Source organism: Callionymus lyra, chromosome 15 (assembly GCF_982586985.1).
Source record: "Callionymus lyra chromosome 15, fCalLyr1.hap1.1, whole genome shotgun sequence".
Lineage (NCBI taxonomy): Eukaryota > Metazoa > Chordata > Actinopteri > Syngnathiformes > Callionymidae > Callionymus > Callionymus lyra.
This window is the reverse complement of record NC_141832.1, coordinates 18036482-18058403: the sequence shown is the minus strand read 5'-3', so window position 1 is coordinate 18058403 and position 21922 is coordinate 18036482. Positions and strand designations below refer to the sequence as shown.

At 38.6% G+C, this 21922-nt stretch overlaps 1 protein-coding gene across 1 annotated transcript in view; it reads right to left on the bottom strand.

Moving 5' to 3' along the window:
- Positions 1–15325: 15325 nt before the first annotated feature.
- The window catches only part of elfn1a (extracellular leucine-rich repeat and fibronectin type III domain containing 1a), a 111658-nt gene continuing 105061 nt past the window's right edge, over positions 15326–21922 (bottom strand). The window contains exon 4 of the mRNA XM_087808594.1: positions 15326–21702. Coding sequence (XP_087664720.1) covers positions 19023–21371 — 2349 coding nt within the window. The 5' untranslated portion in view covers positions 21372–21702 and the 3' untranslated portion in view covers positions 15326–19022. The remainder of the gene's footprint in view (positions 21703–21922) is intronic.

Genomic DNA, 21922 nt, shown 5'->3' with positions numbered 1-21922 from the left:
CACAAGGGATACCTCAAACAAATTTGTTTTCGAACCCTCATGTCACCTTGTCCCAGAGGCAACACAAGGGATTCCTCAAACACATTTGTTTTCGAGACCTCGGGTCACCTTGACCCAGAGATAACACAAGGGATACCTCAAACACATTTGTTTTCGAGCCCTCGGGTCACCTTGACCCAGAGATAACACAAGGGATACCTCAAACACATTTGTTTTCGAGCCCTTGGGTCATCTTGACCCAGAGATAACACAAGGGATTCCTCAAACACATTTGTTTTCGAGACCTCGGGTCACCTTGACCCAGAGATAACACAAGGGATACCTCAAACACATTTGTTTTCGAGCCCTCGGGTCATCTTAACCCAGAGATTACATAAGGGATACCTCAAACACATTTGTTTTCGAGCCCTTGGGTCATCTTGACCCAGAGATAGCACAAGGGATACCTCCAACACGTTTGTTTTCGAGCCCTCAGGTCACCTTGACCCAGAGATAACACAAGGGACAGCTCAAACACATTTGTTTTCGAGCCCTCGGGTCACCTTGACCCAGAGATAACACAAGGGATACCTCAAACACATTTGTTTTCGAGCCCTCGGGTCACCTTGACCCAGAGATAACACAAGGGATACCTCAAACACATTTGTTTTCGAGCCCTCGGGTCACCTTGACCCAGAGATAACACAAGGGATACCTCAAACAAATTTGTTTTCGAGACCTCGGGTCACCTTGACCCAGAGATAACACAAGGGATAGCTCAAACACATTTGTTTTCGAGCCCTCCGGTCAATCTACACCAACCTGCATGGGAAAATGGCATGTAACTGCCCAAATTTGATATTAGAAATAATAGGTAATTAAATATTTGGGGTATATACAGAATTAAGATTATCTTTAGAATACAAAAATATTAAAAGAATTATGGTGCGCTAATTATCAACAATTTAAAGCGGTTTGCGACCCTAAGCTGCTAAGCTTTCTAAATCAACTGTAAGTTACAGGATGTCAAGGTGAAGCTTAACATACGATATTTAACTACCAAATACAGCCATCATAGCCATTATATTGCATTACTGTACTGTTGATAATCTTGGTTCGTGTCGACTCGACTCTTATCATATCCGGTCCATCTGGGGCGCTGCTCTGCAGATCCAATCAGGGGGTCAAGGTTCTGTAACTTCTGTAACAATCGTAACCGCTGCAATTATAACCGAGAACATAATTGGCGCCAATCATCGTCTCTGATTTTGATTTTGGGGCGCTGGCAATGCTGACCCTGATAGTTTCAAGTCAAACAGTTGCACGAAAATACAAGACTGATTGGCATCGTTGTGGGCAACGTTTTCCGAATTTGAGGATTCAAGTTTTCGTCGGTTTCGATCCCCGCTGTTGGCATTTTTATTTTACCTGTTTTTTTTTAGAAATGAGGTGTATTTGTGATGCGTGCGTAGAAAGCGTCTCTGATTTCCTGGTGATTAAGAGTTTTCCTTGGTTTTATTTGGTGTATTGTGTATGATGTATGTCATCGTATAATTAAAATGTTTTTATTTTCTTTCTGAACAAGTTTCATAATAAACATGCATTATTATTAATAATTAGGTGTCAAAGTGATGATGTATACATGAAATCAATATTGTCTAAGTTAAGTTTAGACCACAAGTTATTACTCCTTTATTTAAATAGTATAGGGGTTAACCCTCTCACTTATTCAAATCTTTGTTTTTGTCCTCATTCGTCACATCAGGTCTTTCCAGCGGCGCTTTTTGAAGTGCCCATCAGTGCCGTCACATTTTTGTAACTCCGTCAATCATGCCTAGCACCAATAGTAGCAGAAAAGCATCGTCTACGATTACGATTTTGGGGCCGGTTAAAAAAGCGACTCTCATAGTAGGTGCACGTTCACTCTGTGTTACTAGCTATGTTAGCTCACTTTCAATTATCAACCGACAGGTAGAGCCTCAACACACTCTCTTTATTTTCGACATCATCAGCAGCAGCCATTTTCAAAGAGAAAGTCAGGGACAGAGACCATATAAACCACAAATGGTAACTCCCATGGCTGACACCACTGATTGTGTCTTTAATCTACAAACAAACGACGACAACATTCCGGAGCCAGGAAGCACTGCTTTAAGTCGGTGAAACAAGTAAAGTGGAGCATATTATGGACTCAAGGGATACAAAAAGAAATGGCAGACTGGTCATTTCCATTTGAGGTTTAAATTATTGGAATTAAATTGCACAGAAATATTTCTTACTTGGGTTTCCAGAACATTTCTGACGTCAATAAGCCATTATTTAAATCAATTGCCAGGACGTTAAATCACCTTCAATGAATGGCCTATTTTATAACTAGTTTCATAAATAAGGTGCACCGGATTATAAGGCGCATGGAATAAAAGATAAAGTCGAAAATTTGACTGGGGTTGCGTTATGCATCCACTAGATAAAGCTGTGCTAAAGGGAATGTCAACAAAACGGTCAGATAAAGTAAAACTTTATTAAGCGTTCTGACAACTCCGTTCACTCCCATGGTAACGATGTTCAATTGATGCTTAAAAGGCTTCAAGCAGCAGCGCGTGAGACTGGTGTTGTCAGCAGACAAATGTTGAGCGAGCAGTAGTGAAGTTGAGCACGTGTATGACAGCTAGAGCGCGTGTATGACATGTTGACGAGCAGCGGAGTGATTTTGGGTGTACAACAACCAAGACACACTCGCTCAAACCGGTGGCAGTAATATCACTCCATAGACGTCCACCATGAAGTGACGTGTGTCGTAAATCCCCCGAGTCATGTAAGTGTTTGTAAACAAGTCACCCACCAGGTAATCTTCATATATAAGGCGCTCCGGCACCTTTTTGAGAAAATGAAAGGCTTTTAAGTGCACCTTTTAGTGCGGAAAATACGGTCGATTTTCTTTGTGGAACGTGGTCCATCATGACGATAACGATCTTTGCTGTTGTGTAAAAATGGCAAACTGACTGACTGACAGATGAATAGTGATAGCTTTGATCCTCCTCTTCCCCCTTCTTATCTCGGGGCCGTGACGAGGTCGGATTTGTCCAATTTGGCTCCGCACGTGCCCAGACGAGGTGGGCTGGTTTTCACATCCCGCTCGTCATGAAAGCAGAAGAAGACGTGAGTTTTTCTCCAGCTGGAGGATCTTTAATTCAGCTGCAGCGAACGGGTGATGATCTGACAAGGTTTTAAAACTGTCAGCAGGTTTTGCAAGGGAGATAATTGTTCACGGCTCATAGACTTTTCCGTTTTTAATGTCCTTAATGATTCTGTTAATGTTGTATGAAATATCGAAGGGACCATTGAATGTACTTTTCAATTTGAATTGTCCTCCGTTGACTCTGATGTAGTCAAATGGTGGCGAGGGAGCAATGTGTGGAAAATAATGGAGAGGGAGGGGAACACAAAGACGGTAAAAGAAAACCATCGTCGACATTTATTATACATTTGCTTCCCTCTCTTTCCTAATTCTTTATTTATATTTATATTTACACATAATATTGACAGTTGTAGTTATAAAACCTGAAATTGTACAAACTAGATGGATGGATATAAAGATCTACATCCGTCTATCTCTCTATAAAGATAAAGATATATGAATATAGAGGAAAATATATATTTGTACAGATCAGTTGTCGGCAATTAAATATCCTCAGGGGCCACATTAAATACTGAGACTTTTAAGGGGCCGTCAAACCAATAGCAAGGACGAACAAAACATTTTAAAAGAAAAGCCGTCATTATGCCTTTCATAACAAAGTTATATTAATTATGAGAGTTAGCATTTTGTTTTCTAAACATATATTTTCAATTTACTTTAAAATAATTTTGAGAAAAAATAAATACTCACAAAACGCACTAATAAAGAGAAAGGTGGTTAACAAAACAAAACCAAACATGTTATGTTGTTGTTTTATGGTGAAATAAATAATAAAAAATGAATAAAAAATTAAATTGCAAGTTAGATTTTAAAGCAATTGCAACATGATCATGGGGGCTGCATAAATACAGTCAAAGGGCCGTCATGTGGCCCCGGGGCCGCACTTTGCCCAGGTCTGGTATAGATATACATTTATTGCTTTTATCAGGGCTTTCTAACCCTTTAAGTCGTCCAAGTTGTATGCCGAACAAAATGTATATTTTCCTGACAGGATCTGAGATTTTGATACAGTTTTTTTCCATTCTTCGTGACTATATTTATTATATAACTAACTATTTTGTGTATTTAATTTTCTTCACTAAACAAATTCCATCACAGATATTTAAGTTAAATAATGTGCAATATTTCACTAGATACCAATTTTAAATACATTTATAGTAAAAGCAAGTTGTAGCATGTTCTTACATAAGATTTCTACCACAATAAAATTAAAAAAATAATCAAAATGTAAGTCACAGATAAAGAAGAATATGATGTCACTTCCGGACACAATCAAGGGCCAAATGCAGTTGACTTGAATATCACCTCGATTGAGCTTTCAAATCCTTGAAGTTGTCTCCCAGAAAAGGCCCCCGATGTAATAGGACTATCCAGAGCTCTTGTGTGGAGGTGGGGACCCTTTGCTGTGTTTGACGACTGCAAGTGTCGGCGTAGACAGAGGTTGTTGGTTGACCCTTTGTGGTCCTGTATTGTACCAGGACAATTTAAAAAAGTCTCAAAATAACAGTGAGATATTAATGGATTTTCTACTGCATATTCTCATATAGGGGTCACAGGTAACTTTAGCCTTTTCCCAGCTACTCGGGGCAGAAGGCCAGGGACAGCATAAACGGGTAACTAGACAGTTCCAAGACACACAGAGACATAGAGACAATGAATTCAATCAGCCTCTGTATGGTTTTGAACTGTGGGCGGAAAGCAGAGACCCATACAAACTCTTGGCAGACTTTTTAGCATCAGAATTTTCACCAAATCCAAGTGAACCTTCATCCGATACATCAATTGAACGCATTTATATCACTGAACCTCTACATCTGTCATCATCCTCTTCACATATTACCACGAGAATACCTTTAATGAGGAGGTGGCGTCTTTCAACCGCAACTTGATTCAGCATTAATAGTAAAAGTGTTTTTAGTTTTCACTGGAATGGCCCCATTGATATTCTTTTCTATTTTTTTTTCTGCACACTCTTAAGTCCCGTTTGATTCGAGGATGCTTTGTTTGGCAGTATGGAGAGCAAAAAAAAAAAAGGGAGGGAAGATGTAGGGAAGAAGCGTGCAGATTCATTATCGCCTGCAGCAAAAGAAGCATGAAGAGAAGCCATGTGACCTACGTTGACGTGTATATCCTTGCATGTGAAGACGCTTTGATTTGCGCTCACTTTTATGCCGTAATGAGCCTTTTCAGTTCCTCTTGCTCCAACATGTCGTGCGCTCAGCACTTTCATATCTGTTCAATGACGGCAGAAGTGACTGGCGGTTCCCGTGACCCGGCGTAGCGTGGTAACTCATTTGAAGGATCATTCGCTCGCCTCGCTCGGCGATCACCGGAGCTCTCGTCTCCCATCTGCGGTACCACCGGTGTTAATGAGAGGGTCTCGGCTCGGTCCGCTCATCAGAACCAGCCATCAGCATAAATCTTCTTTAACAAGAGTGAGGAGTTTCAGACCGTCAACATGAAGGTGCTCGCAGATCACAGACTTCCACGGTAGTCTTGAGAGGATCATTCGGGATTCTCTTTCTCGAGGATCGCGACGACGATCCGTGATTCAGCTTGAAACACATTTGACTGCGGATTCGGGTTCCGTGTTCATTCATCATTCTCTTAACTCCGTAACTTCTAAGGGCCAAAAGTCGGGGTTTTTGTTTGTGGAAAAACGCAAAGTCTGGAGTTTAGCTACGTTGACACGGCCCAAACTTGGTTTCACAAGATACTTTTTTTCTGGGATTATGAGCAGAACTTGTAAGAAGAATTTCCGTTCGCTAAGCTACGTCTTGGTTCCGATGACTGACAGATTCATCATGTGGGACAGTAGTCCTTCACACTCCCTTCCGTAACTAGACATTACTCCTGGGCTAATGAATACCCGAAGCAGACCAGATTTCTTTGCCTTGAGCTTCCCCATTGCCAAGAACTAGGACTTACGATACCTGATCTCATTAGTTCAGCTCATGTCAGAGTCCAATCGCAAAAATAGTATATTTAATTTCTGGGCAAACACGAGTTTTACTTGTTGCATTACTTGTTCTGATACCACTGAGACCCTCAACTTTGCTCTGAGGGAGTTTCAGTTGCATAAGATGTGGGTATTTTTATTGGCAAGTCATTAGTGCTATGAAATAATGGTGAAGGGTATTTATCATTATCCGCAAAAATCTAAACATTGGTAAATTGGGTTGGATTTTTTAAGGGCAAATTCTGCTCATTCTTTGTTACTACTTAAAGTAATAGTTCACCCACAAATCACTTGTTTTCTACTCACCCTCATGACGACCAAGAGTTGATGTTATTTTCAGACTAATCTGTTTCTTTTTAGGGTTAAAGACAAAAATGTATGTTCATTTTAATAAACTTACAGGAGCTCAGTTGTCTTTGTCATCATCTTTATCCAAAAAGAAACTAAAAAAACCCTCCAAAAACCTTCATTGTGCTCGTCTGTAATGTCCATCTTATCCATAGCTCTATGGATAAGATGTCTACGCTGTAAGCTCTTGCAATTTTTCCCCAGAGTACTTCCTGTTTGTGTAGCATGTTAGCCTTTAAGCTCCTGCTACAAACGGGCTTAAAATATTGACTTCTTTAACCGATCAATATCTCATGTAAAGGCTTAAATACAAGATGGACGTTGCAGATGAGCATCGAGGTATTTTTGGACGAAGATGAAGACAAAGACAACTGACCTCCAGTCGCTTAAAGTTAACATAAACTGGCCTATAACTCTAAAAAGGGCCAGAAATCTCTGATTTTTTTCTTACTTAGTTTAGTAATATGTAATACATGTGGTTTTAATTCAAAAGAAAGTGGACTTATTTCCATTTCCATGGGGGCCTTATGAAGTTAGTAGTCTACAGTTTATCACTTAAAGCAAGAATATGGAAGATTAAAAATATGTATTCTGGTTCACCAAATCTCTCAAAAATCTAAAGAGTAAGTCTCTTGTGTTGGTATCTCGCAATACTTTAGCCATGATGAAAATAAATGGAACCAAAACCAACCGCTGTCCCTCACTCACTTCCATAAAGAAAAACTTTCAAAACGTTTGAGCAAAAAGCATCATTAAAATAAGGTAAAGATCTAGTTTTGATTCTTCAACATTTAAACAATTAATATGGAAAAACAGAGCATTGTATTGCTGTATTTTCTTTAACAAATGGATCAATAAAAAAAAAAATGTAGTTAGGGTTTTCATTCAAATAAGAAAATTGTTAAAGATACAGACCACATGCCGCATTGCCATTTTCGAACAATTGCTTTATGAAATAAACAACAATAATGGCTGTACAAGGTTTTTCAAATAAAATGAATAGACTGAGAGACAAAAAAGGTTTGTTACTCATTTAATCAAGCCACTCGGAAAAAACGTAAGACAATCATGGTAGTCCTTGTTCCAAAAACCTTGTGAATACTAGTCGAAAAAAGATGAAAAATCAATGTCAGTGATCTAATAAATTGAGGGAATCCGAGCAAAACAAACATTATCATTAGGGCGGCAACTCAAACTGCCATAATAGCTTTTTGAAGGAGAGTCACCGTGCGTCTGTGAATCAAACAAAACATAAACACAACGATGAATATTTCCCAAGTGCCAAAGGAAAGTCATCGAAACAAAGGTAGAGAGAATTAATTTAGGGCTGGATTAAAACGATGAACGTTCCACTGATTTTGAAAAGTGGCTTCTCAAACAGCATACAATCAATTAACCAACCTCCTTGTGCCACATTGTGGTGTAGTCAAAATTGTTTGGGGGTTCTTTTTGAACAGAGCGGGACGCTGAAAGATTCAAGAGAAGGCCTGAAAATAAAAGGTCAGAAGAGTAGTTAGAGGGGGAGATTTAAATGGAAGCTAACTAACGTGAAGTTGTGTCTAACTTGGTGTCTAAAATAATTACATTTTATAATTAAACGTTATTCACACTTTTGAATTATAATTGCAATGATATATGTTCTGTTTATTATCTTGGTTTGTGTCGTCATTTGTCATATCCGGGCCGAACAGTGACGTCACGTAACCAATCATACATGCCACTCAAGTAGCGGAGAAGCACCGTCTCTGAATAAGATCCTAGGGCACTGGAAAAAGCGACCCTGATAGTTTCCATAAATAATGGTAAACATTCAAACTTCTTTATTAGCTTGGTAAGTTTACTCGGTAGCTTGCATTGATTTAGAACTTCGAGGAGTTTTGCCGGTTCAATCCTCAACATTTTAACATGAAAAGCTTTTTTTATTTTACTTTTTTTAATTTGCAGTTTCTTTGTGTAAGTTTGTGATGAGTTGGTAGAAAGTATTTCTGATGTTCTGGTGCAGAATACACCGTCTTTGTATCCCACCTTTAGTTTTTAAATCATATGTTTTATTCTATATGATGTCTTTTATAGTATAATACTCAATGCTTTGTTTTTCTTGACCAGTAAACACAGTAAATCCACCTTTTTTCACCCAAACTACTGACTGACACAAATGAATGACTGGACCCTTTGGTGTGTATCCAGTGTAAGACGTTTCAACAGTGAACTGGAGCACATCAAGGTATAACTAACTAGAAAGTGAGAGCCTAAAGATCCAAGACTGTTCATCTATTTTTAGTCGGCCAAGTGTTTGCCTCGGAGTAGAGGAAAAGTTGAGGCTACCTATAATCATGTCTTAATGAGTTCTCAGTACTCAATGGCAGGGCAGTCAGCGCATGGACTATTTCTACTTATACCATCTCTTCCCCCTTTAATCTTAGCGCGCTTCCATTTTAAGGGCCTGTTCTGTAGGTGTTCTCCTCCACTAAATTGATCATCCATGTCCAATTAGACACCCAATCTTACCAGCAATGAGGAACTTTTGCTCGTTCCTCTTTTTCAATACTTTTAACTCAAGGCCTTAGTCATGCTCCGCGGCGCTTATTAACGCCCTCTGCTCCACCAGCTTCAAAGCAATCTGCTTTATGACAGAAAAGGAATAGTATTCTTTACAGTGAAGGAGGATTTAATCGTGAAATGGTCTTTTAGTTTGCTCTGCAGCATCTAATGGTCACAATCGCCCGTCCCACAGAACTGGACCCAAAAGAGCTCCAAAACTAACAACCAAATTAAATCTATATTGGAGGAAGTCATGACTAACGCGGTATAACTCTCTAGGTGTTATTTTAAGGATGCTATTTACTGGATGACCCGTTCAGAGTCTGTGCGAGTGACCACTAAACTGCCTCAACCCTTGTTATCTCAGGGTCAAGGTGACCTGGAGGCCCCGAAAAAATGTGTTTGAGGTATCGCTTCTGTTGTCTCTGGTTTCCAGAAATGCATACAACACAAAGTATGCCTCAAACACATTGTTTTGGGGGATTTTAAGATGATACAAGAGGTTAAATCATTGGGACATGTTTTCATATGAAGTACTGAGACACTTTTCGAACTTAATAGAAAAAATAAACAAGATATTTTTTGTTTCAATTTTTGCAAACAGTAAAACAATACCTTTTAAAGACCACAGTTATACTACTACAGCACTACCAGGAGGAAAAATATCAACACAATAAACAATGGTTAGGGCCTGAAATTAAAGAAAAAGCTAAAAGCTAGTTGCTAACTAAATAAATTGCTGGCAGAAATTATAATTTTTGTTCTGCACTGGCTTTAAAAAAAACTTTTTAGGTGTAACCAGGAAGGATAAGATCAGTTTGGAGACGGAGACAGAACATTTTGGACAAAGATGTGGATGCAGGTTAAAAGTAAAACGAGGAACCATTGATGTTCATGGATGCAATCAAGGAGGAAATAAGGAGGATAAGTAAACTGGGACGGATTTCCAAATTGGGTGAAAGTGGGCAAGAGTGACTTGCTTCTGATAATCCAAAGGGCATCACAAGAAAAACAGCCTTTTCAAGGGGTGTATAAGAAGAAGAGAATTCACAGAAGTAGCTCTTAAAATATGAAAACAGATTTATTTATTACTAGTAATGATATTGCTTGCTAAACTCTTCTCTTCTTTGCTATGAAGATTAATCAAAGCTTTTTTAAAGTCAGTTTTAAACGATTTACTGTTCAATGTTTTGAGTTTTCAAGAAGTCCAGCGTGCTGTCAAATCACAACGGTCAAAGACTATAATTAATATAAATATGCCATTTTTAAAGTTGCCATTTCTACATGGTAAGGTTCGACATTCTTGTCTTTGTAATGGTATGCTGCTGCGATTGAGGGCGTACATAACATGTAGTAAGCGTTTCAAACATTGGAGTAGAATAATTGTGACCAAAACATTTGAAGGTAGCAGAATTTATCTCCATAATTTTTTTGTGTAATTCCCAAGTATTGTGTTTCTGATTAAGTCAAATCCGAACCTGATTTGTGTATTTTCTGTGAAGACAATCGTCAAGACAATTTATGACAAAAAAAAAAAGTACAAAGAGTAAACATACCAAGCTGCTCAACTTATTGACTTCAATGCCATCATATATTTGCTTTTTTTTAATATTTATTTCCACATATTAACAAATTTCCAATCATGGTCATAATAGAAAAACTACATATATTAAACATAACCACGTTGCTATTGCTTGCTTTTATTTTTTAGCTTTTTAAGCATTGTAAATTAAGTTAAATATTAATATCATTTGGACACACACTGCAAGAAAAAATTGTGCTAAAAAGATTTATTTAAATATATGATCTGTTTTTGAGCTATTTTGACTATAACAAACCACATAAGTAAAACAATAAAATAAAAGTTGTCATACGTGTTTTACACTTCCTTTTTATACGGCAGCTAAAAACACCCAGATATGTTGGTCTTCTTAGTGATCGGAGCTATTACCTGCTACCATCCAAAAACTGCTTAAAATTTAAGTAAAAATGACAAAAAACAACACACAAGAACAGGACGACGTGCTGTCCATCTGTTCCCAAGATTACTTTTTCTTTGTGAGACCCGGTCATCCAAACGGAACTTGGCCCAGATGCTGGACGAGCAGGACATCCAACCGACATTGAGGCAGGAAATAAAATTCGCTGATGAGGCACATAAACTTTTGGTTTTATGCTCAGTGTTTGGTGATTTACATCCACTCTCCTCCCCGCCAACGGGGTGTACCTTAGATGGGGGGGCAATAATCCATGTTATTTGGAACAGTTCCCACAGTTAAGATATACGACAATCAAAATCAGGGAGTCGACCACATAACTTATCAGGTATTAGACTTTTATAAGACAAACCGCCAGCTTTGCACCTTTTCAGGAGTATGCATGTTTTTTTTTTCTCGGCTTTTAGAGAACCTGGGAGTTGGTGGACCATTCCAAGTAAAACTGGACAATTTGGCAAAGCAAGTCAATGTTAATTGGAACATCGATCCCACCCTTGCAAGACACAAACAACAATCTGAGTTCAGTCCAGCTCAGTGCTTTGCTGACTCGACCCCACAACGACTAAATGGGGGAGTTAAGGACCGAGAATGTGTGTAATTTTTGCTTTAACACAAACCTCTGTTGTTCAGCGCCGTGAGTAACAACAGCAAATCAAAGCCAATGTCCCACCTCCACACTCTCTGCGTTTCTTTTTCCCCCAAGACAGCCCCGGACAAGTGGAGTGCACGCTAAGGCAGAGCGGCAGAGGCAGAACCGTGGACAGGATATTGATGGGCATATTGAGTCGAGCGACAGTGAAGCAATATGGTTAATGCTTGAGTTGCTGCTTGGGTCCGTCATGTTTCTCAACTGCGTAATGAGAATTAGCAGCGTCGGGCGATGGGATCATGAGGCTGTTTTCGGGCTTGGTGAGCATTGGGAACGAGGGAGTGTTGCACACAGAGATGGAATGAAGGTGTTACCTCTCCCATCACTAAATAATTCACAAAAAAAAGACCTCCACTTGTTCACGTCAGTTGACCCGACTAATGACCATTTGCTGAGGAATGTTAGCATTTGTTTGCATCAAGGGAGTAAAAGCAGGAGCAACAAACGCCGAAAAATCGTTGTGTTTTCTTGCATCTTTCGAAATGCCCCTTGGGTGAAAAGTCTAACTCGCCTGCAGTTATTTTGTGTTGGATTTGAGATGAATAGAATCACAAGCTCTAGTTTCATGCTCTACTTTTGGTGTTAAATAAATGTAAAATTCATTAACTAACCTTAAATGCTCTTCAAAGAAATATAACCAGATCAGGCAATTGTTCATTAAAAATTTCAGCATTGGAACAAAGACAAGGACTAACCAGGTCCTTTTTTAATATCATCTGAGGATAGAAAATAAGTCGTCCAGGATTGATGACAGGCTGTGACAAACCTCAATGTTTGTCCAATCACAACAAAGTGGGCGTGGTTTTGATAAACAAGATTTAATCTTCAGAAACTGGTTAGTGGGCGGGGCTTAAGCACATTTTCTAACGAAATGTTTCAATGAAAGAAGAGTTTTCTACAAACAGACACATACTGACGAGTAGAAAATAGGTCCAAAATCAAGTTAAGAGACCCTTAAATTAACATTTAAACATCACATTAAATTCTCTTCCAAAAATGTAAAGAGATCAGGCAATTTTTCTTTGTACAAACATAAGACTTAACAGATACTGTATATCTAAATATCAATTGAGGATAGAAAATAAGTGTTGGATTAATTAACTCTTAAAACACAATACGAATGACTGACCTCTGTACAGTCTTGTTTCTAGACTTTGTTTTTTACTCATTTTCACTAGTCCAGAGTCACACACTGTTTCAGATAAAATCTGTTTCTTTCTTCTTAAATAAAGCAGGTTTTAGGCAGAAAAGCTACCTTAGGGAGAATCTTTTTTTTTTTGTCTTTCTGTCGGCCCAGTAACATATGTGTCACGGACCGGTACCGTTCCCCAACTCTTATGAGTTTTTCTGAATAATCAGATCCATGCGATGACTGCAATAAACCTCTCGAAATAAAAGCCGATATAACCCTGGAAAACTGATGTTTCTTGGTGGTGCTGGCCTCTGGTTGAATACAACAATTCTAAATTAATTGAACTGATAATAAATGTTTTAAAATCCATCTACTCTTAAAGAAAAATCAGATTTTTCAACCTGAAGAGGATAAACCACTTGACATTTGATGTTTCTCCTCTATGCATGAACAGAAAATCCTTTGAAGAAGTGAATCCGCCGCTTTATTATATATAACATATAACTTGTGAGAGGAAAAACCTTTGTGAGCTGCCAGACGTGGAGGTTGCGTGGGCACTGTGTGCTGACTTCTAACACCTGCAGGAATTCACACTTGCTTTAATTTGGCCGTGCAATCTTCGTAAATCATCCCGTAATCTATTTATCTCAGACTTCTTGAAGTGTCTAATTGATCGAAAAGAACATTTAATCCCATGGAACAGCTGCTGATGAAAGTGATGAATCCATGTTCGTGATTCAATTATGAGAAGAAATTGTATGTTTTATATTTGACTCTTATAGAATACTATCATGCTGAGTTTCCAATTATGTTTGTAATCTGGCAAATAAGACAAATAAGAGAAAATAAGAAGAAAATGGATCAATTATATTTTTTAATTATTATTTTTTTTTTTAATCTTATTTATATTTCACAAAACTGAGTCGGAATGTATTCATTTCTGATGATACATATCAAAAGAAAAGCTAGTAAACTAGCTGCGGGATCTATGTTAACTAGTTAAACATTAATTTAGCTCACAAGTTAACTAATTATACTATTTGTCTAAGTTACTAGTTCACTAGCAAGGATGAAAAAGCCAGAATTAATTAAGTATTGGGCTAAATGTTTGTACTAGTTAACTAGCAAAGACTTATACTGATCTACTCAATGTACAAGTAATGTGTAATGCTGTCAATTCTCACTAGTTAACTACACTTTACTGATATCTAGTGGATGCCTTATTGGTACGAGATAACATGTTAACTTGGTAAATAGTAATTATCTTTTCCGATAATATGTTAGAGATTCATCCGCTCACTGGTTAACTAGTTAAATGCAATGACTGGCATCACTCGTCAGCTGGTGAAAAACATTTTTTTAAACTAGTTACCTTGTGGACAGAAATAACTATGGTGCTAGAGAACTCAGTTATTTTCTTGTTATAATTAGTGTACTAGCGAAAGAAGAAAATACATTATGTAAGGTCAGACACATGAAAGTCCATAGGAAGAGTAGTTCTCACTAGTTGATATGTACAATTCTAAACTCTCACTAGTTCACAATTGTTATCAGTAATCTATTAAAAACGTTTTGCCCATTACTAGGGAACTAAGAGGTTTCTTGAAGTTACTAATACTACTACATCTATATGGTTATGTCATATATGTCATACTAGTTTAGTAGGAAGGGCAAAGGGTGTTGAACTTGTAAACTAGTGAGCTGGGTGGCCTTCATTAGTAAACTAGTTTCTTAAAACTATGCAACTACTTAACCAATGATCTTAATTCATCTTTGACTTTTTCACATGACCTAACATGAGATTTTGAAGCTCTCTAGTTAGCTAGGTCAATGCTAGGTACATGTTAACCTGTCAAACTATAGTACATCATGTGTGAACTAGTATTAACAGTACTACTAGTCCTATTTTTCTTCACAAGTAACCATGTGGAAAGATATCTGTCGGCTTGTGGACATAATCATTTTCTTGATAGACCTGGTGAACGAAGTAAAAAATAAAACTTATGATAACCTGTATGGTCAGACATGCCAAGCGCTATTGTCATGGTGAAATCCTGTGACTACATACATGTTGACCAGTCAAATTTACAAGCGTTACTAGTACACTAGTGATACAAAATGTTCCCCACTAGTTAACATGTGTTGGTGCTAGTGGACTTAGTACTTGTTGACACATAATTTGAAACTCTTATTAATTATTTTATTGAAGTAAGAATTGAGTCTAGTTACCTACTGTTTTAGTTGTGATCTTATAGATGTCTTACTGCTATAGTTAACTAGTTTAGGTGTCCAGGCCAACTAGTAAGTAAGTCCGGGGATCCTAACTCATGTTTGACTAGTTAAACATAGCTGGTTATCACTAGTTACCATGTGTTTCAGACATGTACACAATACTCACTCGGGTTTCAATACATTATTCTTCCAATGTGTTGAGTCCAACAGAAGAAGCTTGTGGAATCCATACCTGATGACCTGAACCACTTCAGGAATCGGAGAATCAAAAAAAAGATGCTGAGTGTAGTTAATGTGCACCCTTTACTTTATTTCACAGTACTTTGTCTGAAAGCAGATAACATAGTATTAAGAAATAAAACCCATTAAAAAAAAGAAATACACATTTGTGCTCTTCTTGTTTTGATGCACTTGATTAACAACATTGTTTTTCTTCCTAGAAGTTTCTCACCACTTCACACTCTTATTATACACTAGTGCTACAGTACGCGGTATAAAAACGAAAAGAAAAGAAACACTAAATTACTGAATGAACTAGAAACCCGACAGCTTTCAGATAAATGTTTAAACCCTTTATATGTATTTATAGTTATAAAAATAACAACAAATGGAGAGTAACAGTTTCATAAAACAAAAGTAGAATTTACACTTGTACACATATCTTAAAGTTTTTAAGGCGGTTGAAATATTAAGTCAGACAACCATGTTAACACTTCACAGCGTGCTTACACAACACTTTCCAATCAGACTCATGAATGGTTCATAGCGCATTAATGACTTATGACAGCGGCGAGCCTGACCCACATTACGGGGGAAGCACAATGGTGAAAATGAGGGAAGTAAAGTGGTTTAACTATCTCTCTCTTAAAAGATGTACGTATGATTTTTAAATAAATGATGGTGCCGCTCTTTCCTTCTTTCAAAGGCCGGAGTGGATGATGTAGTGTTCGGTCAATTTAACACGCCGTCATAAATTGATCAGATTAGGTGGAAAAGAGATGATGGTTTAATGGAGACAGTGACCCTAAAAGGACGGATGACTGAATAAAAGGAAGTACATTACAACAGGGATCGGGGGGCGGGACAACCATGAGGATTTAGTGATCGGTGAAAGAAGAGATGCAGCTAGAGTAAATTGGAAAAAAAATATAAATTGAGATTGAGATGATGTATGGGACAAGACAAGAGTTGGAAGAGTCAGACTTTAGGAGGCTCAGGTTGTTATTGAAAGGAAAATGACAAGAAAGATCTCATGAAGAAATGGTCGGAGAAGTTAAGGAGGCCAGATTTAAGAAAGAAAATGAACAACAAAATATTGGCAAACCACTGGGGAGTCTCAGGATCCCACCACGTCAATAACTTTGTCTTTCCATCTCATTGTTAACTAAAATTATATATTGTAAAACCAAGCAACCTGCTATCAAAATATACTTTAGCTTTAGAAAAATGATTTAGCTCCCTTTTAGATATTCCTACAAACTCCTAGAGAAATAATAAATGAAAGCTGTATTTTAGCTTTTCTTTCTACCTATTTTTTTTTCATAAAAACAAAAGTAATCCAGTAGACTTCATTGCTTTCTTGGCATATTCAGATTTTTGAAATTTCTTTAAATTTGCCGAGTTGGAGGATAAAAAAATAAATGTTTTTCAACTATTTTAAACTCATCCTTTCCTTTAACTGTTGATTTCTCTTGAAATATTTTGAACAATTAGTTTAATCTCAATCTTTTTAAACTACATTTGTTTCTATAGATTTTTCCCACAGTTGAAATAGATAATCAAACCATAACTACTATAACCAATTAAAAGAGCAGTCAAATGTCAGTAAATTACCTTGTTTGGTTTGTGTGTAAATGAAGATTGTTGGAAAGAAAATTTTGGTGAATAAACCCGTTGCCCAAACACGTGGAGAGGAGAGACAGGTCAATTTTTGACTGGGAATGGAAGTATAAAGTAAAGAAGAACAGAAGTGTGAAGAGGAATGAATCATAAGGACTGTATTTGTCAATAATAGTTTCTATGAAGGTCAATGTAATGCATTACAAACATCTTCATAAGAAATTAAATAAGTTCCTAAGGCTTTATTGAAGATATCATTATTGTTTATAATCATTTAGGTACAATTATTATAAGCTTTTAAGTTATTATAAGTGGTGGACTCTATGTCAAAATAAATGTAATTACAAGATAGTGTTCCCACTTAATATACAGCTCTTCAAATTCACAACTTGTAATCGTTTCTAAAACTCTTTTATTTAATATATATTTATATATTGTTATATTTCACATACGCCATCATTACTTCTTCTATAAAACCTTAAAATGTTTTTTATAATGTATTGTTAATGTCCTTATAATGTTTAATACAGAGGCCTTCATAGAAAATGTTTCTTTATTCTTAATACTACAAAATTGTATACATCTGAAGTATATAAATTAATACAAATATACATGGATATGTACACTAAGGGTTAATGGTGCATTATTTAAAACAAGAAAAGATTGAGGTGACTGATAAAACGGAGACAGATGAAGATGATCTGCAAAAATAATGTGTCGCTTGAGTGATAAATTGACATTCATTTAACTGCAGGAATGAAATAATGTGACAGATTGGGTGTTGAAATGAACCCTGCACATTCATTACATGACAGTTAACCATTTATGAGCCTGCACGGAAGAAGCACTGTAAGATCTGCACGGTACTTGCAAAGACAAAACATGTTATTGTTTTATTTTTACTACAAATAGAAAAGATATACAAATTCACAGCCAGTGAGTCAGAGGATTCAGTTCACATTCTCAAATTTTTAGTCTAGCATGTTGATATTTCGTCTGGTACTCAGAGTTCATAATATACAAAAAAGATTTGAACAGCCACGCGGTTGAACGTAAGATGCAGCAAGCAACAAGGTCCATCTGGAGGACGACTTCTTCCGGTGTTAATCACATTAGGCATGATGCAGTATTATACACTGGAGGAAAACGGAAGTAACAGAAAACAACATGGCTGTAAATAGATTGGAAGGAAAAGAATCATAAACAAAGAAGCTGCCATAGACGTGTCAGAATATGTATCTGTTACATTCATGTATCGGGATCTGCGGTGCCTTAGACAGCATGTGACTTAACTATTCCTTTTGTGGCTAAAACAAGAGTGACGCCGTAATCTGAATGTTACAAATAGTATCCCGATTCCTTGAAAAAAAGAAAAGAAAAACTGCATTATGATCATACAATTCCTCGACTGTGCGGAATTATTGTAAACATTTCATATTGTTCTACTTTGGTAATAAGGATATAAGCGATGCTTTATGAAACTGACTGTGATTAAGTAAACATTTGAAACTCAATCCACCTTGTATGTAAGAGACGAAAATGATGAAACGAAGAGTTGTTTGAAAAATAACTTTCTGGCAGGTTTATAGCAGCACATGCTGTATCTTTTAGCTTCAGTATATTTTCGAGGAACAGTGCTCCACTAGTCTAAACCTGATTTATTCACCAACACTTTTCCATGTACACAGCAGACATTGCAAATATAGAAAATCGTATCTGTACATAAGTTCTGTTGATTTAAATATACGCAAGGAACGAGAAAAGTCTTCATTCTGTCTGAACGGAGCAGAGAGTTCATTGAAAAATATCAACAGTTTCAATAGACTTTGTATAATTGTTTCATATTACACAACAGCAAATCCACTGTCACAGGACTTGGCCATGCGATACCCAAAACCTATATTCCATTGTAACATATATATACTATTAATTTGCAATATATTTTCTTTTTCATGGATTCATCGCCGTTGAAAGGCATTACATAATATGACAAATTTAAAGATTCTGCAGACCATTTCCGTCACAGTCGGTGGAGAACGTCGCACATGTGAGTGAGTGATGAGTCTTTTCACGGAAGTATCCACTGATCAATGAGGTTCTTGTGTCATCTCTGCAATACGCGGTCCATTAAAAACACCCTCAAGAGGTTAGGATTTCTGCTGGGATGACACGCCTTTCCAGTAGTCTAAAATATCATGCAGGTCCTCATCCTTTGCAAATTGAACCTTCTTCCGCAGTGCGTGGCCCGCAGCCATGTATTCGTCGTCTTTGTGCCGCTTCCGGTGAAGTTTGAGGCGCTCCCAGATGCTGTGTGACGGTTTGCAGTAGTATTCTGGACTTGACGAGTAGCTCAAATTGTGATACTGGGATGGCAGCTGAGAATATGCTAAGTCTCTGGAGCGCGAGTGAGTGAGCGACTCCATCATGGAGGACTTGTGGCCGTCGGGTCCTTCGAGCTCCTCTATCTGCGCGTCTGGGTACGAATGGCGGTGGTCACTGTACTGACGGATTTTCTCTGCCTCTGCCCTCAGGATGGCGGCGGCAGGGGAGACGGTGAGGATGGTCTCACCTGTCGGGGAAGCTTTCTCTATATACTTGGATTCACTGCGATAAGGCCTGGGGCTTCTCATCGGACCCCCTGTGGCGGTGCTCGGCCTCTTGGGAGAGACGTCCGAGTTCCGGTGTCTCTGCAGTGAGTGGTGGTAGCTGTCCTGATACACTGGGGACAGTAGGTTGGATTTATTCTGTTGGTGGGGGTGCTCGGATATCAGCATCAGCTGAGGCTCTGCATTGGACACGGCACCAGATTTCACCCCTTGGAAAGACGTGGATTCTGACTTAAGAGCATCTATACAATTATTGATTATCTGATTGACTTTGTCCACTTCCTTTGCTATGGTACAGATCTCAGCCACAGATCCCTGACTGTTTCCCGGCATTCCCATTTCACAATCCCTGCGCTCATGATGGTCCATACTTCGCACCTCCATATAGCTGCCTTTCATCATTTTTGGAGTCTCGCTCATTTCCTGGAATTTATACTGCTCCATCTCACTCGGTAAGTACGGCATGCGTGCCATGCTCTCACCGGCCAACAGTTGCTTCTGCGACATTCGTGAAAGAGTCCCGCCGTCCATATCTTGGCCGTACTTAAGCTCCATGATGTTTTTCTTTAGGCTTTCCGACTTTTTGTGCTTTTCGTCCTGCTGACGCTTCCGTCTCAAGCAGTAGTAGACCACGCCGAGGAAAACTACCATGCTGAAGAGGCACCCCAGGATTGTCATGATGTAGTGAGTCGCAGTCGCGTTGTTTACAATCCTGTCCTTTCCATTCCAAGGTCCGGTGGTGAGTTTCAGACAAGTGTGGTTGTGTCGGAGGGAATTGCGGATCGAGGCGACACAATATGTGTAGTTTGTGTGTGGTTTCAGGTCCTTCAGTTCAATGTCTTCCTTTATGTCTCTCAGGTTCCGGATATCAGTGAAAAAGCTGTTGTTGTATAAAACCAGGATGTACATTTTTTTGAACGGATGCGGGATCTGAACGGTGATGGTTGCCCCGTTGTTTGTCACTTGCTTGAGTTTCATCACAGGATTGACCTCCACCACCTCATTGAAAACGGTGTTAATGGTGAAATCTTCCGGTTCCGTGCCGGAGGGACAGTCGTCGCACACTGTCATGTCCGGCGGGAGGGTGGTGGGCTCGGGCGGTAGAGGGAAAAATGGTGTAACATAGTCATCGGTGCACACAGTGGTAAGCATGTGAAGAGCATTTCGGTATGTTGGATTGTTAGGATTCTGACTTAACAAATTAAATCCAGAAACCCCAGGCGGTGAGTCGCAGACCATCTTCTCGTAAGTTCTGTTCGGAAAAACTGAGAGCCATTTGACAAAACCGAGTAATTCACAGGAGCAGTTGAAGGGGTTCATGTAGAGCTCACAGGTTGTGAGTTTTGTCAAACTGGTAAACGTTGACCCGTCCAACTGCTGGATTCTGTTGATGGAGAGATCGATGTTCTCAATGTTGGGGCATTCCCAAAAGGCATTGGGTGTCACAGTCTCAATCAAGTTTGCCTGGAGGTAGAGTAACTGCAGCTTTCCTAAACCCCTGAGGACCCCCTCGGTCAGGTTCCTTAGCTTATTGTAGCCCATCTGAAGTACTTGTAAGTTGAACTGAGCGGAAAAAGCTCCATCCTCGATGTATGACACGTCATTCTTGGTCATGTTCAGGTAGGTCAGGTTGGCGAAGCGGCTAAGGGAAGAATAGTGGACGCTTTTGATTTTGTTTTCATTCAGTCGGAGGTCCACAATGGTGCTATTGATGTGCTGTGGGATGGCTTCATAGGGTGGTTGGTTTTGGCTACAAATAGCTAGCCAAACAAAGCCCTTTTCTCCTTCTATCAACCAGCAGTCCCCATCGACTCTGCCCGTCTGGATCAGACATACAATAGCGATTGACCAATACAAGGCACTCTTCACCCTGTTTAAATTAGAGGCCATTGGTGCTTCTGTGATAGTCCTTTGGAGGATTGAAAGGTAAGAATAGCAGTACTGCTTCAGTGCTGGCTTGACAGAACAGTTGTTTTATTAACTGTTTTACTTCCAACAACTATCCACTTATCCTTTTCCTCTTCAGTCATGGATGAACCGAACATGCCAATGAAACTTTAATATGAAATCTGTTCATTCAGCTTTTCTGCTCAAGAAGTGATGGTGCTTGAGAGACGTCATGCTTTTGGGCGGGTTTGTGATCTCTTGCACGGAAAGTACCATCATGGCAGTCGACTTTATTGTTTCTTTCACTGTCCTTTTATTGCCTTTGGCCGGTCACCTGGAAGCACAAGGAAAGGCACAATTAATCACAATTGGTATGCATAGCCTCACCGATCTTTGATGGGAGTCAGATGGTTTCGTTTTATGTCTGCCATTATGTGTTCAATAAAAATCTAGAAAAAAGGATGGGTGTCGAAGAAGAAATGCATGTTCACTTGAAGTCTGATGTGTAAAAAAAAAAATACATTCACATTTTGTAACAAAAAGAAACAGAAAAG